This window comes from Oxyura jamaicensis, chromosome 6 (assembly GCF_011077185.1).
Source record: "Oxyura jamaicensis isolate SHBP4307 breed ruddy duck chromosome 6, BPBGC_Ojam_1.0, whole genome shotgun sequence".
Classification (NCBI taxonomy): domain Eukaryota; kingdom Metazoa; phylum Chordata; class Aves; order Anseriformes; family Anatidae; genus Oxyura; species Oxyura jamaicensis.
In genome coordinates this window covers 10,871,197-10,898,577 of record NC_048898.1, presented here as the reverse complement: position 1 = coordinate 10,898,577, position 27,381 = coordinate 10,871,197, and the positions used below count along the sequence as shown (strand labels likewise).

Here is a 27,381-nt window from a genome sequence, read left to right as displayed (position 1 = left end):
GTGTGTAATTTTTCTTAAATAATGTTATATATCTGAATCATTTAACTGATTAATGAGGTAAAGGTCAATTACACATCATGTACAGTGTAACCACTGTATCTGAGAAAGTCACAAGAACAGGGAAAAGGTAAAGAAAAGAAAACACAAACAGATGAGCTGGCTGTCTTCAGATCCACAGCTTCAGTGTTTGCTCAACAGAAGAAAATTAAAACAAAACCCCAAGCTTGGATTCCACTGCAAACCAAGCAAGCAATAACTAAGCTTTCTGTTTAGATTTCATCATAATTCACATACACGTCTGTTCTGTAGCAACAGCTCCACAAATAAACTGGATTGCCAGTGCTGTGTTGTCTTGGCCTTCACTCACACTACATGCCAGGCAGCCAACAACCAGAGTTTGCTGCTCTTTATGCTTCTTACTCTCTGGCTTTGGGTTTCCAGTGTACACACAAGCACAGGGTGTATACGAGGTAGTGTAAAAGACGGAGACCTCATAGAAGGAAGGGGATAGAAGGAACAAGAGGTTTTATATTTTGTGGAAAGAATCAATGACAAAAAAATATCACTTGGATCTTTGTTCATCAAGAGGGTGATACTGGGGAGGGTGACTAGTCAGAAGCTGTGGAAATCTTGGGCTAGGGCCAGGAGCTGCCCCAGCACTACTGTGCTGACACCAGAGCATCTTAGCCAGTTAGCCCTGCACTCAGTCCAAAGCCCTAGCGCTCTATCCGTATATACAGCCTGTCCCAACCATATTACCAGCCAGACCTCATCTGCTTTTGTATTCCTCCTCTGAAGTTAAGCCACAGCTTGCAGAAACCACAACCTCTGCCTAAGAAGATACGATGAAAATATCAGATAGTTTATGGCAATCAATGCTCATCAGTTTAGGGTAATCCGATTTCTCACATTTTGTGCTGGGCTGAAATGCAACAATTTTTTTTTGCTGTTTTATCTAGTTACAGCAAGCACACAGGGCACTTTGGAAGTGCTAGACGTGCACTGAACTCTACCTAAGGGTATGTACTTCTGTGGGACATCCGTAAGCTCATAACTACAAAGCGAGAGACATTTGAACTGTCCCCCAACAAACTGCCGAGCTTTGGGTTTGTAGCTCATGTGAACCACAGCGCCTTGAGCACCTGTATGCAAGGTCTGATTTCACCCCCAAGTACGCAGGTGTGTGAATAAAGAGTTACCCTACAGGCACAGCTGTTGTGACTTGCATTGCTTTAATGGTCACCAGAGCAACAACAGTGATTGATTGGCAATGGTGAAAGTAACTCACTGTATGGCCCTTTCTTTATAAAGACGGACCTTCAAGGAAAGTGATTTCTGAAAACAATTACTGTGTTTAACTAATGACCACATCCATTAATCAACTGTAATTCTTTTATAATTCTGGTTAGACAAATTTAAGGCTTAAAAAAGTGATCTTCTTTCTTTGAAATGCCCCCACTGTGAGCTATGTGATTAGTTTTAGCCTATGTAGCCTCCACCCAAGAGATGAAGTCAAATGGTGACTATGATTGCTAACCTTCTAATGAAATACAAGCTGTATGTTTGCAGGTCTTAGCAGGGATTTCACTGTTCTGCTTCTGTCATCAAAATACCCATGTCCAACCGTAGACAGCCCCTTCTTGGTGGCACAAGAGTTTTGGTCCTGCCATCCTCGGTGCTAGTAACCACACATTAGACAGTCCGCCTGCTTGTCGTGGTTGGAGATGTCTATGCCTTGCTCAGCAAGTTCTTTGAGGAAAATGTTCAGCTGCTCAGGCTCAGAGAAGGCTAATGTGTGCAGGCAGCTGCTGTTGGCAGGAAAATAGGCAGAATCAGCTCCACTCATGGCCGTCTCCGAGGCTGGAAAGATCAAAGCCAACAACAAAAGAAGCAGCTGAATTACATAGCTAAACCCAGGCATATTTGTCCCAATCTTTAAACAAGCTCAGCATTCCCATTTTCCAGATTGAAGTCTTCAACCTGGCATAAAAGTGACTCTGATTGTTTTGTTAAGCCTTGGGAAACACAACTGCTCTAGCTACAAGACACAGTCAACAGTCAAGTATTTTTCATTAACCATAAGGGAGAGAGAGGTTCATATTTTTGTGTATGTGCATGCACGTTTATTTTTAAATTAAGGAAATAATGACAGATTCAGATGGTCACAGACTGCTTGCTGGAAGCAATGGGAGCATTCTTAAAACCCTTGGGCTGCCACATGAAATGGTAGTGTTGCTTGCTGGGGGACAGCTGCTGGATTTTATTGTGTGCACATACAGTGAATACTGCAGGTGCTGGCCAGTTTTACTGAGGCTCTTTGAGTACACTTGCAAGATAAACTACAGCTGTGTGCTGCCACTGCCAATCCAGCTGGTCACACAGCCACTGGGCAGCGTAGGTTTTGTGTTGAGACGATAAATGCTTTCAGTTAAAAAAAGTGCACTGTCCCAAAAACTTAAGGCATGCAAGTCCTATTTGCTAAGCCAACCTGAAATAGCAATGCTCATCAGCACAGGCCTTTGTGGTAGTTTTAAAACTAACTTGCTTTCTGGTGCAGCAGTTTGCTGGCCCAGCATCAGCCCTCACAGTCTCATATGTGCCAAGGCTGTCTTTCTTGCCTCCCTTTTTAAAACAAAACAGGCTGCTCCTCCATCCCTCTGCCCAGATGTCTGAGAACTACTCACGCTCGCAAACAGCCAATGTTTGCCCCCCAACCATCTGAGTCGTCCAGGAAAACCCAGTGATGTTGCCACAGGTTTCATACAGCCTGCTTCTTCTGAGGAACTGGAAGTCATAACCCTTGGGAAACAAGGATGGGAAAAACAGGTGTGTCTTAGGATACATCACAGTAACTAATGAAGAAACATTCGACCAGTGAAGATCAATACAAACACTACACCCTCTCCCTATGAAGGCAGAAAAAGTGTACCAAGAAAAATAATGCATTACACAATAAACACTTGTAAATTAATGAATAAAGCCAGCAACCTAGAAGCAGTGAACCGTGACTATTACCTTGTTGCACATGGGTTTGCAGTACTCAACACTGTCGATGGTAACACACACCAGCCCACCATTCTTAGGGGCCAGAGGCTGTGGGCATCGGGGTGAATGCTTGCAAACTTTCAGATGGATTAAGAAAAAAGAAAGAAGAAAACCACATTCAAGTGAAAATGAGTATAACAGTCTCTTCCCAAGCAAAATATATACATGATCATTGACTTTTGCTGGGTAGCAACTTCCCCTCTACCTGACTTTGGCAAAATAAGCATTTTTGTTTGCTTAAAGCCCTGTTTTGTTTTTTTTTTTTCTTTTTGCAACACCCACTTTTTCCATCACTTATCACTGTGACATCGAAGTCCCTGCCAGCCCCAGTTATGCCTTAAAAGTGAATCAAAGTAGCATTCATCACAGCAGCGACATTCAGTACTGTTGTGGGTAAAACTATCCAAGTATTTATTGGGAAAATATGACTGAAAAGGCACACCCCAAGGCCCCACCACTGCTGCAATGCAGCTCGGCAGCTCAGCAGCTCAGCAGCTCAGCTGGGCTGTGCCCAGACACTGCTGTGCCTCCCAGCTGTCTGCCAGAGAAGTGGCCGAGCAACCTTATCTGCTGGCTTCTTGTTGAGATTTCTTTTTTTTTTTACTTTTTTTTGGGGGGCGGGGGGGTCCCTCAGGAAGTGCGGGCACTTAGCTCATTTTGATTGCAGGTTAAAAAAATAATCTTGTGGCTTCTCTACTGCTGCTTTGTTCAACACCCAACAAAGAGGAACATGGCTGCTGTAGGGGCCTCACATTTCTCTTGACTAGGTCGCAGAAGATCAAGACTTTCTTGCAGCATCCAGGTGAGGCGATTGAGGGAATCTCGTCCAGCTTTTTTGACCATTTCAGGGAAGCATTCTGAATATTTCTATGGAGATATGGAAGAAAAAAGGATAACCTGAGGAGGAAAAGCCTGGGAATTGATTTAGGAAAAGAGGGGGAGGGTTTTTCCATTATACCGGGCTTGAAAGACAGGACTGGTATGGATGTTTTTCTTCTATGTGTGGAAATATGTAATTGTAAACAGCTGTATGTGTCTCCTTTCTGTATAAAATGTTCATTTGCCATTCTTGTCTGTGAATGCTGGCATCTCACAGACTTTCTGTGTGTGCATGTGTGTAAATGTAGATATTTGTGAATGTGTGTAAACAAAGAAGTTTCTGTATTTTTATCTAGCAGTTGCTCTACATGGATATGATTATATATTTCCTCTCCATATGTATATGCCCACGCGCATATGTGGATAGTTAAAAACTGTGGTAAACTCCACAACCAAAACACAAGCGTCTGCCATCACTATGACAGATACCAATTACTTTGAACTCAGACACAGGAAAAAGAGAGTACAATTCTCACTACCAGATGCTGAAGCACTCATCAGCAATAGGTAACTGTGGTTCTTAGTCTTGAAGCTTTAAGAGACAGTGGTGAAAGCGATGGACATCAATCACAAATATGTGGCAAAGAAATACCATTTCTACCATATTCTAGGGTTGCTGCCTGGATCTCTCCTTTACGGTATACCTAGTCCATAGAAAGTAGGGGGAAAAAGTCATAAAGCAGAGGCTTTCAGTTAACTAGCTTTACGTATATTTAAAATACTTAATGCTATATTTGAAGGTGGAATAGAAAACTTTATCCATGTGAGGTAAAAGAGATGGCTGTTCGTGTGCAAGCACCTTTGTATATGTAGAACAAAGCAAAACTGCAAAATACATCTATAAGGCTTTTGACTAGCAGTAATGGGGTCAAAGACAGAGCAGGTCAAATGCTTGTATTCTCCCTCCCCTCCCACCATGTACAAAGTGAGCCAGGAGTGCCAAAGCAAGCATGCTCGCGTCCCACTGTGCGTGCATTCCCGGCAGGGCCCTGCTGCTCCCACCACCAGCAGAATGTCTGTGCTACCTCTCCAGGTCTGGCCAGTACAGCCAGCCTCTTACCTCAAGACACTTATTCACGTCATCTATGGTTGCACTTTTGCAGTCACTTGCACTGGCAAAAACCCCAATTCCAGAAAAATCTAAAAGACAAACAGTACATAGTTGGTTAATGATCCCCTCCGGCACACACAAACCCCAAAGCTCAAAAACCAGTACTTGTTTATGGGAATTGTGCCACTGTGCTGCAGTGCTAGTGCTACCTTGTATATCTGAAGGAATCAGGGCTCAAATGTGAATAAACCCTGCAAATACAGATTTACACTAAACAGTTTACAATTTGATTGCCTATGTGTGGCTACCCAGGCCTGGGTTCCCAAGTGGGATGCCTCATTTCATTAAGATAGTCATTTTTTAAGTAATTGCAATTCATATTTAAGAACAGTATTTTCTTACCTGTAAGAAACTCTGCTAAACTTACAAAAAGCAGTGTTCCCCAGAGCGGGCAGGAGCCGAACCGCATTTTCGCTGTGGTAGATCAGGGCCTGGCTACCCGTTGCTTGTGGAGCCTAGAAGCTGAAGTGGTGGTGCCAAGCACAGGGCTGCATTTGGCTGGGCAGCCGGTTTGCACCACGCCGGGCACCAGGCAGTGGTGTGATAGGACACTATGATGGGATGGGGGACGCAGATATTGCCTAACTTGCTGGGAAACCGCTGGACAGTCTGCCAGAGGAGGCTGGGGAGGGCAAGGGGAGGTGCTCCTTACCACTGAGGTGGGCTGGCTTCCTTGTGGCTGCTGCCAGCCCCATTGGGAAATGTTCAGATTAATTAATGTTTCACTGTAAACAGATTTACTGTATGTACTTTCTTGCATGCTCTTGCTCCTGTTCTCCTTCCCTCTCACTCTATCCATCTGTGTTTGTCTCTGTCTGTGACACACACGTGCACATTCATATAGACAACATCGGTAGGCTGAAAGGGCCCAAACCTGTATCTCAGTCTTCAAGAGAAAGAACAACAGATAATGGCTACGCATATCTGGATCAAGGGGATGCACACTATTATCCTGTAACATCCAGAGTTCAGCTCCTTAGTAAAGAGCACAAGTTATGTTTTCCAGTTTCTAGGTTATTAAATACAAATCAAACAAAGCAGCAACTCTGGCAGGGAAAAAAAAAAAAAAAAAAAAAAAGTCCTGAGAACATGAACCTACTCCCTGTGTATATCCTATCATCAGTACCATGGTATGTCCATTTGTAGTTTGTACTTTTTAAGGGGCCCATGAACTTCACACACATATCTAGTCATAGGACAAGCTGAATAGCTAGCAAAATTGCCACACACATTTGATCATTTCTATCCTTTACTAGTGGATTAACTCAGTATCTGGACACTGCTCACATGCTGGAGATGTGACTGACCCCATTTGTAAAATGCAGGTTCTGGTGTCACGCCTTTCACCCAGCGGCCTGTCACACACACCATCACCCCACTGCCGGGCCTTGGGGGGCCACCAGGGCAGTCCGCCCACACATCCCAGCCCCCAGACAAGGAGTCTGTTCTTGGGACTCCTATAGTATACACTGAACTTACGGTTCACATTTTATGCTTTACGTCACCTATCCTGAGAAAGCACATTAAGAAACGCACCAAAATCATTACTGGTTGTTCTTGTTACTGTCAGAGTAGAACTGCTCGTTTTGTCTGCACGTGTTTGTTTTGCTTGAGACGGGGATGTTCTGCTTTCATGTCATGTTACACAACACATGTATTTATACAGCACTCTTTCAGGTGTCTTTTTGTGTTTGTTTGCTTGCTTCTGCTAGTTTTAGTATAACCTGTTATGACCTGGAGATCCTGGCCCAGTGAAGCTGACAGCAGGGCCTCCATTGCCCTGACAAATATAGGCTTTCCTTTCATCTCAGGGAAGTCTTGATAAAGGGTTGTAAGTTGAACCATAATACAATTCCACAAAATAGTTCTGTGGCAGCATGAATGGGGACATCCTCATTAATTAGTAAAAAGTTCCTATATACATTACTGATAAGTAAAATTTCATTAGCAAAACAACTTTTTAACATTGAAGGCCAAAGTTTGTATTTCTAGGCAGACCAATCGGACCTGGACCCAAACAATTTATATTTTTGAGGCTGACACACACAACAATCTTTTTCCTTGCATGATGAACAATATGCAGCTGGGAAATAGTCCCTGGGAAATGTTTGCCAATCATTTAAGGTGCAGCTGTACATTTACATATTTTTCTGCCAAAATGTGTCCACAGGTCTGATTAATGTTCTAAGTCCCAAGGAGATCAGATGCTACACATAAACCTATTACTTGTTCTGCTCAACTCACAGTTCATATAGCAAATTAGTATAATTAATAAATTGGAAAAGCTTCTGGCTTGATCCAACAAAGTTATGTTTGTGACGGACTGAAAGAAGAAAATGGCAGCTTTTCTTTAATGATAATCAGTCAGGCATTCTCCACCTCAACATCACTATACAAAGACAGTGAATTTGGAGAGAAATGGGGGGTGGCAGAACTTCAGTGTAGAAGAACAGGCTTCTGCTTAAACCATAAAGCTAAGGTTAAGTGACCTAACTAACCCACCATATACACTGGTTATCCAAAGCTGGTAAGAGGAGAGGCATCACCATCTCCAGCAGGAGTGAGTGTACTGGTACCAGGACTGAGCAGCTGAGCACGGGCACAAATGGGGACATACCTTCTGCACAGACTTGCTCCCTCAGCTGTAGAGGGACACACAGCCATCTAGCGGCTAGTTCTTTGGTGAGAGACTGCTGGACAGGGCAGCGGTCCAAATTTTAACCTCGCAATATACTCTTTTTTAAAAATGTTTTTGCAATTATTTCTGTTCACTTTATTTTATTTCAAAATCACATAAAACCTAGTAAGCGATGCAATAAACATAACCTAATATTTTGGAGTAAAAAGTAAGGGAGAGAAAACTGTCAAGTGCAAACGTATGAGTTAAAAATCTAATACATTTTCACCAAGTTTCTATTAATCAGAAGGACTAAACAATTATCATATGCAGTGAAAATAACTTTATATCACAATTCCAAAATACACTAAAATTCAATTTTGGTAATAAAATACTACAATCCTACAAGAGTAAAAGAGGCTAAGAGGAGCCAACCATTATACTGTAACATTAAAAACATAGAAAAAAAGAGGCATATGTGGTAGGAAAGAGCATTTTATTGTATGATTGTTTTATAGGAGAACATGTTTCAAAAACACAGGTAATTGAAACACAACAGTAACAGCACATACCCAGTAAAGAAGATTTAAATATTATGTATATGTTAACATCTTCTACAGAAGAAGCCGAGATACAGTTATGTGATACCCAGCCTTCTCCCATCAAAGCAACCCCCAGTTGCATGCAATGCTAACTCCAGTAAGGAAATTGGACCCCAGAATTTCCCATTGTCTAATTAGAAGCAAGAGATCTGCTGACCCTTAGTCAGAGTTGGGAAAGTCATCCTTTCCTCTGCCCATGAAAGGTTTGAGGTTCAGCCATTGGTTTGAGTACCTGAGTCATACTTTGCCTTTATCAAAAGAACCAACAGAGCAGCAATAAAAAAGTAAACAGCATTTTGTTGTCTTATGCTGATTAAAAGAGACTCTGTCTTTTATATATTAGATAATGAAAGACACTGAGGGTTAAAAAAATCAATTTCCAAGAAAATATCTTTTTTTTTTCTCTCCATTTAAAATCTAAAATTCCATTTCTTGAAAACAATGCTGTCAGATTTGATTTTTGGAAGCATCCTCATATTAGTGGACTTCTCTTCCTTGGTGTTTTTAAACAGAGAGAGCAAGTGTCAAAATACAAGTTTTTTAGGCACTTCCCATGAGAATTCATTTCTTCCAAAGTGACCATAACATGCAGTTTTCTGGTAAATGGGCTTTTTTAGGTCTAAATCCCTGTGAATAATAAAAAGATGAGAAAATTCTTCACATTTTGATAATCATGGTATTTATCAATAAAATCCTGATGTTGATACCCATTTCATGCCCTTAATCTAGGAGGCATTTTCTGGAGATGCAAACACACCAGTGAATGTGTTCAAATATGAATAATAAAACTGACAACAAAACTTAAACATGAAGTACTTTAGGGCTACAAGAATTATGAATTTTAATGGAAAAGAAGTATCTTTATTTTCTTTCATAAAACAAAACATACTTATTTTTCATAGCAAAGTTAAAATTCTTGGAATAAAAACATGATTCATTTCAATTCTGTAGACTATATAAGGCCAAAGGCTGAAAGTGTATGAACTGTCATCTTTAAAGATATGGCACACTGGTGGATCCATAAAAACTTTCAGCTATGAAGTCTGACAAAAAGTCAGCGCATAGAACAATTCCATGCTAGCTTAAGAGGCTAATTATTAAATTGTAACATCTAATGGTTTTTCAAGGAATCAGTTCTAAGATGTGATCGCCAAGATATTTATGTATGTATGTGTTTCCATACCTGACAATGACTCCAGGCCGAAGATCAAAGTTTTTGTGCACAATGTCCAGCAGTTCTTTCTCTGTTCTTTGTGAAGTTCCGTAAGTGAATAGTGAAATGGACAGTGGTTGAGCTACTCCGATGGCATAAGACACCTACAGCAAAAATACAATGCAGTTATCAAGTATGGCACTTTGGTGGGCAAGAGAATGCAAGAAACCAAAGCACACATTCCTGATCCTTCTGAGGAAGCTGAAGGCCTCTGCTTCATGTCCTGTAATTGTATAATCTGTATTTATAGGGGGAAAAAAAAAAAAAAAGAGAAACCTTTGAAAATACTGAGGTCTCTGGACAAATTTCCTCTTCATTATCTAGTCATCCCATGTTCATGAGAGTAAGTGTTAGAGGGTTAAGCACTCAGGAAATGTCTGGAAAAACAGCCGATAAAATGAAAGCTAAGTGAAACATTCCAGCTTCAAGAAGCCAATGGGCTATTAGCCACATTACAGCGGTCTTGAACCAAGCATATCAACTTCTTTCTTTCTTCGGCCCCAATCCAACAGCAAGACAGCTTCTAGTACAGTGTCTTGTATGACATCTGTTCAAGGTAAAACTGAAAATGAACTATCTTTTGGAGAAAAGCAACATTCAGAACAAAACATACCTGAACCAGAACACGGCGACAAAGCCCAGCTTTCACAAGGGACTTGGCCACCCAGCGGGCTGCATATGCTGCTGATCGGTCCACCTTTGTATAGTCTTTTCCAGAAAAGGCACCACCTCCATGGGCTCCCCAGCCACCGTAAGTATCCACAATGATCTTTCGACCAGTAACACCAGCATCACCCTGAATCAGTAAAAGAATTGGGCCACTTTACAATCCACTTTATTATAACTCTCCAACAAGACTATGCAGCCCTCAGAAGACAATGCATATATAAGTTCTCCACTTACGGATTGTTGTGGGATAGCTGAAGGAGTTAACTCGTCTCACTGAGCTGCAACAGTGACTATAAATGTTCTTTAAAGTCAGATTCATAAAATAAGCCATTCATGACTGGTGTTTGGTAGCCAGCCAAAACGCTTTATACCTACATAGCTACAGCATTCATTGCCTGCTTCAAAAACAGGGGAACAATATGGGAGCCATAGTTTAAATGCAATCTACCATAACTAAACCGGATACAGAATATTGCTAACAAAATAAATGCCATATATGAGCCACTGATAGATTTTATGTTGGGTTAAAAAAATAGATGAGGCTTTCATATCTTTGGCCAAAATCTGAAGTTGTGTGAATATTAAGTCTTGTTCTTTAATTTACGGTATGCCAGTGCTACCTTATACATCACTACATGGAGGCTAGCACTCAGCTCTTCTGGTGCAGTATCATTACAGAGACTGTCATATAAGTATATGCTAAAAACACATTTCCAGCTTCAAAATATTTACACTCTTATGCAAATGATACAGAACAGGTATGGAGTAAATGCCGCTAAAGGTAATTGAGAAGGAAACAGAACAGATACTTATATACAAAAATTGTAAGATATTACATAAGGAACACAGACAACCTTCTAACTGCCTGCGCAGCTATCTTGATTGCTCCTTATAAGTGTTTGATATTTTCATTCGATCTGGGTTAGCTGATCACTACCTGACTAATTGTCTGACTCCTTATTTAATAGATTCTTAAGTGTTCTGGTGTGAATGGAAACACAGTCAAATTTGACATTCAGTTCCTACCTGTGTGGGCAGGTTTAAAATTCTTTTTCTATAGAATATCATGCCAGTAGAATTCAACTGCTGGAATGTTTGCATAGCAAACACAAGTGGAAAGCCAAAGTTGTTCTTAGAAAGACTGAGCATATACACAGAATAAAACCTTTGGCACCGTTTGTCCCATTCTGCTAAGAAAACAGCAAGATGAAAATCTGAATTGCAGATAGCCGAGCTTGCCTAAAAGACCCTGTCCTCCTGGGCTTCTTCTGTTTGACTCAAACCTTAATTTCTGACTATGGCACAGACAGGTGCAGTGGGAACACCTTGTGTGCCCTTATGACTTGACAGCAGAATTGAGTGAGAGGAAGACAAATGGACAGGTGAAAAAAAAAAGCACACTTCTGTTTAAAGGGGCTGAAGAGCACAAATAAATTGTGTGGAAGTCACTTCTGCAATGAGTTGTGATGTCCTTATACTACCAGCAGGTGTTGCTTTTGGGAAAATGGTGATAGCAGCAAAATGACTGACTATGGCACAGCCAGAATTCAAAGGGCCACTATGCTTGGAAACATAAGGTGAAAATCCCCAAGTGAGGTACATGTCTTCCTTAGATGAATGGAGCTGCAGTTTAAGACAGCCTTCCATAGCTTGCTTTATTAAAACTTAGTGGTACTCAGAAAGTTCAAGACATAACAGACAAGGAAAGAAACAGTAATTTTCTGATTGCTGCAACACATCATAACTTGTGCAAGTCCGGTGATGATAGTGGCTGTAAGGCCACGGACGCACAAGCAGATTGACCCACACTAAGTAAACTTATCCCAGGCTTAAAAAGCTGCAGACATACGCTGCAACATGCCTGCATTTGTACATGCAAACATAAGCAATACAGTTCCACCACTAGAGTAGGAAAGGTATTGCTGGTTGACTTACAGGTAATTATACTGTATTTTAAAATGTGTGCAGTTTAGTGCACACCTCAAAGCCCTGCATTTTTTAATGGGTGCAATTCAGTGCACAGCTGAAGAATTTTGTATGTGTGGCCTTCTGCTTGGCATGCAGCTATGATTGCCACAGGTTGATTTTCTAGAAGTTACAGCTCAAGTTTGGCTCTCCATTTGTCCATAGTCTAGAATACCAATGACACACAAAATTATAGTGATAAGCTGGTTGCTTCTCACAACTTACGACTGATGTGCCAGACTAGCTGAGCATTTCTGTTAAGGCACACACCCACCGACAATGACAAGCTGATAAAAACAACAAAATAATATGATACAAACCTGAGGTCCTCCAATAACAAAACGTCCACTAGGCTGAAGATGATAAATAGTTCTCTCATCCAAGTATTTTGCAGGGACAACAGCTTGAATTACACGATCCTTCAGGGTTTTGCGCATATTCTCCAGAGAAATGGTTTCATCATGTTGTACGGATATCACAATGGTATGAACGCGCACTGGGATGACTGCTCCATTCTCCTGGATATACTGAACAGTGACCTGAATAGAGCAGGGAGAAGGTGAAAAAAAAAAGCAACCCAAAGATACTATAAATTGTAGCTACATATACATCAAACCTCGTGCTATGCTATTCCAAGAAAAAAACACAGCAGAATGTCAATGTTGATATTATAATGACCACTGCTCACCTTGTTGCCATGGGATGAACCCTACTTCTTTATTCTTCATTTATGCAGTGGTGAGGAAAAAAAGACCCAATATTGACAATTTGGTTTTCTATGAAACTGTCCACAATGCACCTTTCAGTTGGGATTTCTAGCTAAATTCCCAAGCCTCAGAAATTTACATTCTTAGTGAACCTTCAAAAAGGCCAGTCTAAATCCCTAAACACAAATAAAATCCTTCAAGTTTCCCGACACTTTTTCAACCAGCACCGAGCATTTAGATGTAAAGGGTTAAATGTTCCATCACCTGTATATGGTTAATGCAGCTAGCACTCTGATACAGGTTAACCATTTTCCAGCAGTCAAAGAGACTATCATAAGTTTGCAAGTTCTTTATCTGCTACTTGTAGCTTATACAGTAGCAATTCTGATACTCTAAACACCATTGATTTTTTTCTTTAAAAACATATAACATTTTGCAAAAGTAAAAAATGATAGTTTTCAATGACCAGGACCATCCATACGTGATAGGATTTCTACTCTGTTGGTAAAAGAGAGAAACTAGAATGACAGCAATATTTACCTGTGTCTTAGAGTCAGGCCTCAGCCAAGGAAGCTCTCCGTTGCGCCTCAGCTCTGCTAACCTGGCATTCAGTTTATGAGCAAGAATAATTGTTAGAGGCATACATTCCTCTGTCTCATCCGTTGCATAACCAAACATCAAACCCTATAGGAGGAGAAGAGATACTTCAATTACTGTTAAAAAGCACCACAACTAAAGACAATGAGATTTCATCTGAAACAAAAAGTAAACAGTACCCTCAGGTTTACTTTCTACTTTTTACATTACAGTCCAAGAAGCCTAAACTGGGATCAGGCTCCAACATGCTACAGTGTAATGAGAAACAAACCACAGTCAAATAATTTTTTACTGAGGGACTGAAAATTTCCATGTTGGGCTAGAAATGTGGACAAAGACTGAGAAGTTTCTCTGAAAAAAGTTGCATCAAGAAAAGATCTGTTTGAGCAAAACAATATCAGGGCTATTCTGTCATACAAAGGGTGTTCTTCCCGGTCTGGAAAGGTTGTAGAAGCTTTTATGTATGAATGCTGCCACTTATTTCTACTGCAGCTCACATCTGACATTTCAGTGGAATGGAATTTGGATGTTGCATAAAAGAAGTACTACTCAACAGTTAAGGTACCAGCCTGAGATTTGCAATACTGCATGCTTCTAGGCACAGCTTCTACTATTATGCAGTCACATTCCCTGCATCACATTATCATCTGTTAAGCAGTTAGTAGCATTTTCTTTCTCCTCACCCAGCATATGTTGTAATATAAAAATAATAAAGAGAGGTAGATATTCAACAGGAAGGGAGACCATGAAAGTGCCAAAGAAAGTCAGGTGCCTTTTCATCTTATGTAGTATTATGTCCCCATGACAGCATAAAAACATTTTAATTTAGTCCTCAAGGGTTATTTGAACAATATTAGCTTGGCTCCTGGACTCTGATATCTCAATTTATGGTTCTCAACAGCATTGTTATAAACTAGATATTACTACTAATGATAACTATTGTAAATGTTAAACTCATTCATACAGGCATCAGTCACATTATGGAGTTTTTATGTTAGCATCTTTCTCTTGGGAACACACAGTAATTATCTACATGTGTTATTTAGCTCACAGAAACACAGCTTGGACAGCCTTAATTATGTGGAACACCTACTATAATAAAACATCTCTGCCTCTGGGAAATAAAGGAGAATTAAAAGTACTCTGGCATATTTGCCTTCATTGTACTAATACTGCAGACAGTTGAAGCATCACCTAATTTTTTGCTGTGTAAAATCTCAAGAGCTCTGTGAAAGTGGTAAGATCTTTTGTTTATTCCATCGTACAAAACAAATCGGGCTGCAAGATGAATGGTCTGAGGAATCTAAATTTCCTTAACAAAAACATGAAAAACATAAGCAAAAAAATCTTCAGATGGGTTTTGTTTTAGAAAACTGGGCAATGAGATGGGGTAAGCTCTTTCCATTCAAACAGCTTTAATGTTTTAGATGTGATGTCATGTCTACCTGATCTCCAGCACCAACATCTTCTTCATCCCTGTGTAGATGAACACCCTGGGCAATATCAGGTGACTGCTGTTCCAGTGCCACTAAAACATTACAAGTCTTGTAGTCAAAGCCTATTTAGAAAAAAGAATAGTGGCAAATTATTTTCTTCTGTTACAATTAAGGAAAATTATATGTAACCATACAACACAATTTTCATTCTAAAGGATACCACATTCAGAATTCACAACCTATTTCTTGTTAAATGTTTGTCAATACAACACTTTCATTCTTTTGAGGAGGTGATAGGGTATACAGAGTCACCTTTACTGATTGTTACTGTTGGTTTTCTTTTGCATTGGCACCCTATTGCCAAGCCAACTCAGGTTAGGAAATGCTAACTGGAGAAAACAAGTTTTTTTAAAAATTGTCTATCTGGGGGCCTGTCCTAAATAAACAATGTTGAAAACCTTTTTTTATAAATTCTTATGAGCTGATGTTTACAGCAACTGAAGGATCTGCTCCCTGCTACATTATTTGTAATACATGTAGAATATGTACCTAAATCTCTTACGGGAATTTGTGTGAGAGCCATAGACAGAGAAAAACAAAAAGAAAAAAAAAAAAGATTTGAGTCTCACAGCAAATCTGGAAGTAGGAAATTACTTCACATTAATTTCAAAGACCAAAAGGAAGATTTAAAAAATAAATTCAAAGACTTGCATATGATTGTGGCAAAAATTTCCACCTTTCACTAGGTATATTAAGAGTGATCTGCATCTCTCCAAATCCAGCATTTTCTAAAACTGTAACTACCGCTAACCAACCTCAAGTTCATCCAATAAAACATACATACACGTCCAATGGATCATATGATCCATTTGAAGAATCCTCATCACCCTCTTTTAAGTAGGCTAAATAGAGAAGTAAACAATATGTCTGTGTGCAATTGGTTTACCCTTTTGGGTACTTCTGCATAGCAGGTGTTTTTTACTGGGTCACTGCATCTGCCCTTATCATTAGGCTGTTAAGGTAAAAATCATATTTACAAACTAATAGATTTGACAGTATATTCTGAAAGCCCTGCTGCTATGTCAAAATGGAGGTAACTTGCAGATATGTTGCTGTAATATTCTCCCACTACATTCTCCCTGGAAATTTGATAGCTATTGAAGGATTGCAGGAAACAACTGTTTTTAAATAAAAACCCTTAAAAGATGTAATTATTTTTAACAGCATCTTTGGAATACCCATAGTGTATAAAGAGATGCATGGCAAATCAGATGGTGGAATGTGTCATTTTGTCTTGTCTGTCATTTATACAACACACAAACCTGACCTGGACTGCTCAGCCTAGGAGTTTGTTCAGAGCTAATAGAGCACCTTGTACAGTGAGAACCTGCTCTCTGCCTGAAAATTCTGGATGCTACTGCAGTGCAAATACATAATGATAAAACAAAATGAACTAAGTTTCTTTGTCCCTCTCTTTCTGACCGAAATGCATTAATCAGCTTGACAAATAACAGATTCATGTTCTCCCAAGTTTGGGTTAGTGGTAGATTCTGTGGCTCAGGTTCACGGATAAAAGTGGATTCTGCCTTCTTCTTTTCAGTTTTAACTAATATATGATGTTATTTTTCTACTTACAGGGATAAAGCCAGAAAGCGTATCACGTAGCACCATGTAAGCAGCTTTCACACAGGATATTCAGTTTTTATCAGGCTTGCTAAAGCCCCCATATGGAAGTGCTGACAGACCTGGTTTGCAGTTGCCTATTGCTTGCTCTTCAAGGATTTCATAAGATTTTCCACCAACCTTTAGCTGAATCATCATAGCCAATGTGTCTAATTGCATCTCGGACAACTCGTTGATAATCCACAATAGCAAGAGATGTGATCTCCCCACAGAGCAATACCATCCCTGTTTTACATACTGTCTCTGAAAAGGGAGATGGAAACAGAATTAAAGTAGCAGAATAACCAGCCCACTAAGACAAACAACTACATTTGTGATGATGGTGATTTAGAGAAATATACTGGGTATATACAGTATTAGTACTTTTTAGTCGTATCTTTGGCAATACTAGCTCCTTTCACAACCATTTCCTTTCATGATTCAGTGATATGCAGAGTCATTTAGGGAAATGTAGTATTGAACTGTGATTTTTAAATCTACTTAATCTTTAATCACTCTAAGATATATTCTGAGGTTAAACAATTCTCAACAGTGATTATCTATTTTGAAAACACGCCTCCAGTCCAAGAAGGAAGAATTTGAGGATGGGGTTTAGTTAAATGAACTAGGAAAATGAGCTGAGGGTTGATGGTACAACTCTGTCTAAAGAGGTATCAAGAAAACAAGCAGTTACAGGGTCTTACACTGAAAGATGAGGACTTTTTAAAATATAGTATATGTACTTTTCAACAATATACAAAATGTACTTTTTAACAACATACAAATACTCTTTAAAAAATCCACCATGATGAAATACATTGTTTCTCAGAATATTCAGTCAACACACAAAATTAACAATCTTGTCTGTCCTTCTGTAGTATTCTATCCTCCTGCTACCTGCTCAGGCTTCAGCCTCTGTAAAAACTTCTGTTCCTTCTTGTCTCTCCTTCTCTTGAAGACTGTTAATTTTTACATATTTTTTGAGAGTAAAATGAGTTAGCACATGACAGCTTCATGCTCTTTGCAAACATATCAAAAACAAAAGAACAGTGACTGGGTGATGACTTAAAGCAAAGGAGCAAACAACTTACCACAAGCAACCTTGGCATTTGGGTCCTGCTTGAGATGGGCATCTAGTACAGCATCACTGATTTGATCACAGATTTTATCTGCAAGACATCAAAGTTGTTATTCAAAACCAGGGCACTTAATACAAAATGTAGACTGTTTGCATCCATTTGAGTAGGTAAGTGCTTTAGTAAGGAATTCTTTTATTGCTTATTACTGAAGTATTTAAGCAAACTAGATAAAAAAGTCACATGCAACATCCTGCAAGCAAAACCAATAGATAGATAAAACTTTTACTTACTGGTGTAAACTAATACTGACTACAACCTCACCTGTAATTTTCTGCACATCAGTGTGAAACAAGTATGTTATGCATAGAATTACCTGAGAGGCTGAGGTAACGTTCTACTCCCTGCCTTCTCCTTGTCTGCCACAGCAGTATGCTAAGAAGAAGGTAATATTCCACCACTAACTTCCATCTCCCCAGCAGAAAGTTAGACTGTACCTGAGTTACAGAGCTGATAAAGACTGATTAATAGTTTAAATCACTACACATAATGCACAGTTCAGTGTCAAGCACCTGTTTCAGGACTGCTTCTTCTCACTGCTTCCCACCATCCTGCAATGTCATCTGCTCTTAATCTCTGCATCCCACTTGAGGTGGGTGAGTGAGGAGCAAATACGGAAACAAGAAGAGGTTACCAACTAATGTCTGTCTGAAGTAAATGTTGAGTATATCCTCAGTGACATTCCAGTTACAAAGGTTTCATCTCACGTTTATCTTTTCTGTTTCATTTTTTTTCTTCTTCTTACCTTTTTAATGAATAATGAATCTTTATCAAACAATGTAGCCAACCTAATGAACACAAAAGAATAGCATCTGTAACGATGCCTATCACCTAAAAATTGTAATATTACTTATATATTTTAATTTTGTTGTTCTCAAAAATGTCTATTATTGCATACAATGTTTAGATGTTGCCATAACATGCTGTGTGGCAAAATAAACATCTTCTTCCTTGCTGTTTGCAACCCAATCTGTCGGAAAGCCATGTTTTATACCAGTATGTCTATTTGAGTTTTTCTACATTTAATCTCAAGTCAAAATAAATTCTCTTTTATCTCATGAGGAAAGTGTACACTTAGATAAGAGGGATAAAATCAGAAACTAGATAACTAATCTGACTCTGACATTCATCTCCCATATTGATCACTTCTATATGAAAAGAATGAACACAAAATATGTTTAGCAAATGTAGCCTGCAGTGGAACATTCAGCCTCACAAGAACTGTATGTGGATTACTAAATTTGGGACAATTATTACCAAACAGGAATCAGGTATCACTCTTGCAATTTAGTTGGAATTCCAAATGAACCTTGTTTAGCAAGACTGGGGACAAAGGTAGCAGGACTTTGATTAAAATGTATCTCTGCTTGCTCTCTTCAAATTTTCAATTTTGTACTAGACAATAAAGCCATATTTTCAAGCAGGAAAAAAAAAAAAAAAAAGATGAAAATACATAATTTTTTATTACCTGGGTGGGACAGCAGAGCAACTGGGACAGGATGACCTTCTTAGTGCATGCCCAATGCCCTGCAGTAAACTCCAAGTGATTAAGACTGCTGTACAGTCTTTTTTCATCATGCAGAGTTTCCATGGCATAAAAAAAATTATTCCTGTTCTTGTCCTACATGAAGCATGTCTCATCTGCATTAGACGTCAATGTCCCATACTAGTAAAAATTGCCTGTATGTAATATATCATTTATTATATGCAGACTTTCCAAAACACTCAAGAGGAACACAAGTAATCCCATTACTAATTTGTCCCCATTCTTCTTTATGGCACCAATCCAGTACAAAGAACCTTATGTAGATTTTGCAAGTTGAAATTAATTTCTTAACTAAAACTTCCCTGAAAATGTCTCAAGGGAGCATTAGTAGCCAGTAAAATCAGCAAGTGTATGTAGCAAGATGTTTTCATGCCTTTTTTTTTTTTTTGCATGAAGTATATAAGTATCTACACTACTTCACATTATTGGTAAAAAATAAAAGCAGCTCTTTTGTTTCCCTCACAACGAAATAGCACATCAAACATTTGTGAACAATGAATATAGTCTACTTTCACAGAATTGGAGACTCTTATCTTGTCTCTGTGTTACTCTGTAAAACTCGTGATGTACTTGTGTTACTCTGAAAAACTCATGATAGTAAAGCCAGATGAGGAATCAGCCACAAAAATGAAATTACCTTCATATAATAGCATCAGCAAGACTGCTCCAGGAATACCCGGTTTTGGTGGTGGTATTTAAAGATCATGGAATCATAGAATGGCTTGGGTTGGAAGGGACCTCAAAGATCATCTAGTTCCAACCCCTCTGCCACAGGCAGGGATGCCACCCACTAGATCATGATGCTCAGGGCCTCATCTAACCTCTGGTCTTGAACACCTCCAGGGATGGGGCATCTACAACCTCTCTGGACAACCTGTTCCAGTGCCTCACCACTCTCTGAGTGAAGATTTTCCTCCTAACTTCTAATCTAACTCCCTCTTCTCCCCCCCCCCCCTTTTAGTTTAAAGCCTTCCCCCTTCATCCTGTCATTTCGACTGAGCAAAGATTGCTTCCCATCTTTTTTATAATCCCCCTTATTCAAAGGGGACTTATAAGAAGCTATTGGAAGGTTTTTAGGACAGACTGAGAAAAACATCTCAAAATCAGAAAAGTGTGTCTTAGAGGATGAAATTAATCAAGCTCCATCTAGTTTTGAAGGGCTGAAGGAAAGGTAACCTACTTGAGGAAGTAACAGTACTAGGTCACAGTCTCTAAAAACCTGAAAGATAGTATACTGAGAGAAAAGTTTCTGTCTGATGGGCAATAATGTAACTACATTTGATAGCTCAAAAATAAAGAGAGAAAGATGAAGATTCAAAAAGTCAAATCCATCTAGAATTCTGCAGGATCCTTTATTCCTTCAAAACTTACTTTTGAAATCTTTTTAAAAGTAAGAATGAAACTCAGCCATAGTTTAATAACATGTTTGAAGAATTCTTGCATGAACTTTCATTACTTGCATATAAAGTTCAGACTGGATTATCTATCAGAAGACCTTCTGGTCTTTAAAATCTATGTGACAATTTCAATCACTGAAAATAACCAATTTGGATTAAAATAGGCTCAGACAAATGAGTTTGATAATTCATGCATGATCTGATTGATGGTGCAAGATCTGAATCCTGGTGCAACTAGACAACTTTGTTGACAAATACGGACACAAATAACAAAACCAGGAAGAGAAGTCTAGCAGGATGATCAGCTGCTTAATGCATCATATTGAAGGTTTGTCTATTAGGAAAGGTCTCTAATAGAAAATAAAACCAGGCATTTCTATATTTAGCAATACTTAGCAGGCTTTGTGCGCCTTTCATTCTGTTATTTAAATTCTTCATCTCAACTGTTCCATTTCTCTCATAGCTGCTACATATGACAAAATTTGTCTATTATTATCTTAAAAAACAAAAACAAACAAACAAACAAAAAAACAGGGAAGGCATAAGGGATGACTTCTGGTGAGGCATTATCATATAAAGCCTTGATTATAATAGGTAAGAATGCAGTTCATGCATACCCTTACAAAGTGAATTACTATCCAGTAAGATAAATATTGAAAAAGCAATGTCTAGTCTAAGGATTTCTTGACCAAACAGGGAAGTATTAGAAAACCATCAATTATTAAGAAATCCAACCATGCCACAGAGCTAGCCTTATGGCAGAGATGCCAACTGGCCATAAAACTAGCTCCTGCTAACTATAAAAGGAATGCATGAGTCTAGGAGAGCTGATGATAAACCCTACTAAAATGCCCAGTTATCAAATTTAGAAGTAAAGGAGGTATTCAACAACAAAGGTGATCTCCTCAAATTAGGAGGATCTTCAAGCATCTTTCTGCATAGTTGGTTGTAGGTTTATTATGTGAATCTAGACTACATTAAGAGCATAACAGTTAGAAGTGCTATATCCTTAAAAATTATATGTTCCGCAACTAAAATCAGTTATATCTGCAAGTTCTTGGGATCTCCCCACACAATCATCAAAAATAAAATCTATGAACAACAGTAACAACCAAAAATTTAATTCAAAAAGCTCCACCCTTTGAAACCACAAACAGGTACTACCACACTTCTGGCTTTAATCATGCAGTACATACAACAAACATTAAACATTTAAAAAGGTAAAGTTTATTTTCTTAAAAACCTGTGATCAACAAAATCACTTTGGTAGCACTATTTTTAAGGATACCTTATTTATGTCAACAGCACTTGGAGGTGAAATTATGCATTCAAAATATGAGAAACTGAGCAATTCTCAGTTTTCTTATGAAAAATGAACAATTAATAAACATAGATACTTATCTTGAACACTTCATGGAAAAATAAACATTCTAACAAAAAAAGTTTCACTGGAAAGACTTCATAAAGCTGAATCGTGCTGTATTACATTTTTCCTATTTAAAAGGAGTGCTATTTAAAAGCACTCTTCAGGAGTGCTAATTGAAAATGGCAGTGGTACTTCAGTGTTAACACTGCACTGTTTAAACAGCTTATCTTACATGTTCTCTTTGTGCAGTTTACAGAACAATTACATATATTAAGTATATATAATGTTAGACATCAGACATGCAAGCATCAACTGGCTGGAAAGATCTGCATATTCTGTTTTTGTTTTTTGTTCTGGTTTGTTTTCTTCGGGGTGTGGGTGTAATTTTTCTTCTGTGGACATCCAGAAGATAAGCATGTTTTTAACATAGTTGAAAGTCTGAAGGTGCTCCTAGCAGATGTTTTTTTCCCATATTTTAAAAGAGATTCCTTGATACTTACTGGAAAACTGAATGACATTTGGTTTGCAGGGAAGCCCACCTAATGTCACACCAGAAAGGGAAGGAATTAATTCTAAGCAGTTTGGCACCTGTAAGACATTGTGGGTCAGAGTAACACACAATGTCTTTCAAAGCACAATGAAACCACTGTGCAGCATGGACAGACATTTCTGGATGAAGCAAAATGGAGCAATGATTTAAAAAAAAAAAAAAAAAAAAAGTGTTATTCATGTGTTTTTATTATATTAAAAAGAGGAAGTTATATGTAAGTCTTCGGAGAGTTTGGAATTCACCCTACTAAATGCCAAGTTTAAAGACTTTCTGGAAGGGAGTCCAAAACTTTATACCCACATTGTTTTGAAGAAGTGGGACTGAGAAGATGGGATAAAGAGTTCTCTGGGTTTCTTTGGAGAGCATAGGTAATGCCTATATGATAATTATTGCTAGCTATTACTTGCTTCTGTGGAATCTGAGCTTCTTAATTACACAAAGCTTTAAAGCACTGCACAGATATAAGGCAGCCTTCTATATACCCAAATAAATAACTATGTAATTTCCCCTGCTTTGTTTATGATGAAGGAAGACTACACGAGTGCATTCAATCCTCAACTAATATAATCAGAACAATTCAAATTTCCACCAGACGAGGATCTGGTTCAGGATCTTTACTTCACATAATACCCTCTAGCAAAATTATACTATCACATACAGAAGGGAAGTAATCAAGAACACACAAATTATCCATTTGATATGAAACAGAGGAGCTCAAAACTCACAATAGAAGTTTAGTGATACTGATAACATCAAAAGCCCAACTAGCCCAAGCCTCAGATGCTGGCCCCAGTTTTAAGAAACAGCCAAGATTTTTCTGGGTGATAAAAAGCTTATGGCACGTCTACACCTCTAGAGTAAAACCACAGCCAGGAAAAAGGTGGTTTGGCCCGGAAGTAAAGGACAATTTGCTGTCAGAAACTAGACACGTCTCTGAGACCATTAAGAGCTATTGCCAGACTGTGTTCAGGAAAAAGAATTTGCAGAACCACCCAGAGTTATTTACTGTTATCCTGTTCTCACTTCATTGGGCAAATCTGGTTCTTTCTTTTGTCATGGGTGCTTGGGTTTTCAGTATTCTATATCAAGACCTATGTTAAAAAAATACAAGCATCACAGAATTGAAAAAGCCCAATAAATTTCAACTTTCCACTCACTCAACAAATCTCTTGGGTCTATAAATCTCAAAATACCCAGAGATCTGGCATGCTCTGATAGATGAGATGCTGCATACAAATCTATCAAGTGATAACATTTTCTCAAATGTACATCCATTTCAGAGATGGACGATGCTCACAGGACTTACAGGAAGGCTTACCGAGAGCCAATAGATTTTCTGGAAATAAAGAAGGCAATGTGAATAACAACTGAAAAGTAGGTCAAATTCTAAAACAAGAAACAAAACAAAAAGAGAAGTGGTTAAGAAAAGGAAACTAAGGGACAAAGCTAAACCTGGGGACTAAATTGGATTACATCTCTTCCTGTTCTGAGACTTATCTATTGTTGCCCCAAGGGGATTAGAAAATGATGAGAGTAGTATCAGTTGTGACCTGTCATCTTCAGAAATATCATTGTTCAATTTAAAATCACCTTATGGGATAATGTTATTTTTTCTATGAAACTATGTTGTTCTACAGCTGCTGGATGTAATTATACACAAATATGAGACGGGACCAATGTCCCAAGGACTGAATATGGTTGTCATTTTCTGATGGTGTTACATCAGAAAGAACCCCAACTGGCTTAACCTGATGTAGCTGCCTTGAAATTGACAGCAATGGACTCAATTGCATCAGCCATGGATTTGACCTGCACTAATAAGTTAATATTATAGAGGAGTACCAGATATATTGATCTAAAATTCTCGCTTCTGATCTTTTTGTTCTCTATGTCATCTACCATTTATGCTTTACTTACATTACATGAGTACATACCTGAAAAAAAAAAAACCTTGCACAAGGTACAGGATGCCAAATTGTGTTCTAAAATAAATATGCTTTTCAAGACATCAAAGAGCTTATTGTCCCTTGGATTCATTTGGGGGAACACTTGTTGACATAAGGTACATGCTTAGAGTAGATGAATATTTGTTTTCTATAAAATCAAACTCTGCTCTGCTGACCATACATAAATTTTAGCAAATAACTGTCTGCTATTTGCTTAAGCAATTCCATACATTGCATTTATACACAGATGATGAAATGGGGGAAAATCTATCAGTGATTTTGCCACAAGCAGCTGCTGGGACCACTGATTTGTAAATGCTTTAAAATAGATATTTCTGTCATCGGTGACAGTTTTAGAGCATAGCATATATATAAGGCAGTTTCACAGGACCCCTAAGGATATGGAACTTGAGAAGCAAGCTATGCACTCTTATCCATATGTGAAATTCTAGTCTATCAGAGATACAGAACTGTCAGATACAGTACTGTGTCTCCACAGTATTACTGAAAAAAAAAATTAGATGATAAGGAAGGAGTAGCAACCATGAATCCCACTGCACTCCCCACTGTAACACACACCCAGCAAAGGCACATGAAGTCCTGTTGGAAGCACCCTAGTTGTAGCAGTTCTCTAGTTATAGCAGTTACTGCTAGCTATAGCAGTTCTATACACTATGTAGAAAAGGTCCAATGGAAATAATGTAAAAATCACTGTTACAAAGACTTTCTATAAGTAACAACAGGCTTTTATAACTTCCTCAGGCTTCTAAAACTTCTTTTTAAGACTTCTTCAGGCTTTTAAAATGTTTAAAATGAAAATACTTTCTCTTTCATGTATTTGCCACAGTGGGCTTCTTACCTGGATGTCCTTCTCCTACTGACTCCGATGTGAACATGAAAGCCCCTTCATCATCCAGCGTGTAATCACATAAACCATCCACTGGCCCATTCATGGTTGTGATGCTTTTCCAGGTAGATTATTTTAAAATGTGGTTGAAGAGTTCTACTTTAGTGCCTTCTGTTAAAGATTAAGGTTCTTTATTAGCAGAACTGTCGTTGTCTTCACTTACTACCTGTAACACTAACTTGAATTTCAGCGTGTGAATTCAGCATGAGCTTGTATGTGTGCATGCATGCAAGGAGTATGCATGTGCCTGAAGTCTGTATCCCTACCTAGCCTGATCTGTCAGTCCCTGGGCTGCTCCTATATATGGAAAAGTGAAAGTGCCCAGATAATCATGTGAGGAAAATGGAAGAGCCCATTTCGTGGTAGGGGAGTTAGTTAATTTGGGGATATTTCACTAATTAACTTTGTCCTTGGCAACATTTTACATTCAACCCATGCAAGATTGTATACCATAGGAACTCTAATGAGAATGAAGTAATCCAGGAGTACTGGTGACAGTTCAGTTTAGCTGCTTCTTCAGTTTGTGTCTCCCCTTATTCTGGGATCTGTGTTGTGTTTCCAACCGTGTGTTGTGGTTTTACAGGGATAGATAAAAGATCTGTAAATGCATGTCTTTTGTAGCAAGAGACTGGGAGAAGTTTGTTCTGCATCATGTAACTGTATTTTACTTTTCCCTTTTCATCTCTTGAAACATACCATTCTCTCCTGAAATATTTTTTTCATTTTCATTCATTACTCTTGCACGTTTGAGACAAGAGACACCTGATAAGATATAGCACATGACAAATTTCTCATTTATGCAGACCTCCGCATTCAACTTTAGCCTTCCTTGTCATTCCATCCTCTTTTCTGTTAATTAAGATCCATCTTAACTTTCTTTTTGAGAATCATATTCTCATATTCCGTTCTGTAACCCACAGAAATACACTGACTGCCACAATTGGGTACTCAGTATTCATTTCCACTACTAAAAATGTCTTCAGTCAGATGGCTAATATTTGGAATATGTTGATGGTATGACAGGTATAAAGACAGACAGCTTTTTGTGTAAGTTGGTATACAAAAAAAAAAAAAAAAGTGTAAATATCTACATGAAGCGCACTCAGAAAATGCCCAGCACCATTAAAACAAAACAAAACAAAGAAAGTTTAACTATTCTTAATTCATTTACAGAAATCATTCTAGTCTCAACCTCAGACCGAACCATTGATCTACCAAAATCAAATTCTCCCTTTACTTCAATGAACACTGAATCATACTCTCTTAATCATTCACTCAGATGTTAAAGTACCTGATAGTTGGATTGGAACAAATAACATGCTGCTTGTACCATAGCCCCTGCAATTTTGACAGCAATGACATCCTTACTGCTCTTCAGTTTTAAACTAAGTTTAAAAACTTAGTTTACTTCAAGCTTTTTGTCAGTATTATTCTAAAAGACTAGCTTCTTGGACTCAAATTTCTGCATTGCTACATATTAATGTAAGAATTCATTAGAATTTTCACTTTCCAACAACATTGCTGAAAATAATGATCAACTTCTGCGAATGTTCCCCAGTAATCTGCTGTAGCACTGGCCTGCTTCTAATTATCATTGACATGGAATAGTTCGTTACAGAAAACCAACCTCTTGCTATTCTTTTGCACAGAATTCTTGCCAGAGAATGAAAAGCACTGGTTGAACTTAATGATGGAGAATTCACATATTGGATACATGTTATGAGGCACAGCTTTCTCTGGAGTAAACTGTCATCACTGACACTAGGATTCTATCTCAGTCTGAATAAATTCTGCATTAATAACACCTAGAAAAATGGAAATTAAAAAAAAATAATAATGAAAGAAAAAAAAAGAAGACCAAAGAGTAACTACTTATATTAACTCTAGTTAATCAGTAACATTAAAAAATTATATTAACTTTTAAAGTAAAATAATGTCAGTGATAAACATTCATTCTTAAATGCAAATGCCTTTCTCCATGGAAAAACAGAAAGACATGAAGGGAACAGATGAAACACCTCTGACAAAAA

At 38.4% G+C, this 27,381-nt stretch overlaps 2 protein-coding genes across 2 annotated transcripts; both read right to left on the bottom strand.

The window, feature by feature from the left end:
- Positions 1 to 1,332: 1,332 nt before the first annotated feature.
- On the bottom strand, positions 1,333 to 5,597 carry LOC118168970. The gene is made up of 6 exons (XM_035329809.1): positions 5,378 to 5,597; positions 4,985 to 5,064; positions 3,798 to 3,912; positions 3,016 to 3,122; positions 2,685 to 2,799; positions 1,333 to 1,860 (listed from the first exon to the last, which is right to left on the bottom strand). Exons 1-6 carry the CDS (start codon positions 5,442 to 5,444, stop codon positions 1,679 to 1,681), a joined length of 666 nt encoding a protein of 221 aa, XP_035185700.1. The 5' UTR covers positions 5,445 to 5,597; the 3' UTR covers positions 1,333 to 1,678.
- A 2,534-nt stretch (positions 5,598 to 8,131) lies between these two features.
- Positions 8,132 to 25,639, bottom strand: MAT1A (methionine adenosyltransferase 1A). The gene is made up of 9 exons (XM_035329807.1): positions 25,304 to 25,639; positions 17,595 to 17,672; positions 16,645 to 16,767; positions 14,851 to 14,963; positions 13,349 to 13,492; positions 12,422 to 12,640; positions 10,081 to 10,263; positions 9,438 to 9,571; positions 8,132 to 8,881 (listed from the first exon to the last, which is right to left on the bottom strand). The coding sequence occupies exons 1-9, from the start codon at positions 25,395 to 25,397 to the stop codon at positions 8,779 to 8,781; spliced, it is 1,191 nt and encodes a 396-aa protein (XP_035185698.1). The 5' UTR covers positions 25,398 to 25,639; the 3' UTR covers positions 8,132 to 8,778.
- Between the last annotated feature and the right edge of the window lie 1,742 nt (positions 25,640 to 27,381).

Bases quoted from the DNA above. Each gene is read 5' to 3' on its own strand.
- LOC118168970 (XM_035329809.1), bottom strand. From the start codon at position 5,444: ATGCGGTTCGGCTCCTGCCCGCTCTGGGGAACACTGCTTTTTGTAAGT. The intron at 5,065-5,377 runs GTAAGAAAATAC...TTTGTCTTTTAG, and splicing joins TTTAGCAGAGTTTCTTACAG to ATTTTTCTGGAATTGGGGTT. The intron at 3,123-3,797 runs GTGAGGCCCCTA...TCCATCTGAAAG, and splicing joins GCGACCTAGTCAAGAGAAAT to TTTGCAAGCATTCACCCCGA.
- MAT1A (XM_035329807.1), bottom strand. From the start codon at position 25,397: ATGAATGGGCCAGTGGATGGTTTATGTGATTACACGCTGGATGATGAA. The intron at 17,673-25,303 runs GTAAGAAGCCCA...GATGTCTTGCAG, and splicing joins AGTAGGAGAAGGACATCCAG to ATAAAATCTGTGATCAAATC. The intron at 16,768-17,594 runs GTAAGTTGTTTG...CTCCCTTTTCAG, and splicing joins AAATGCCAAGGTTGCTTGTG to AGACAGTATGTAAAACAGGG.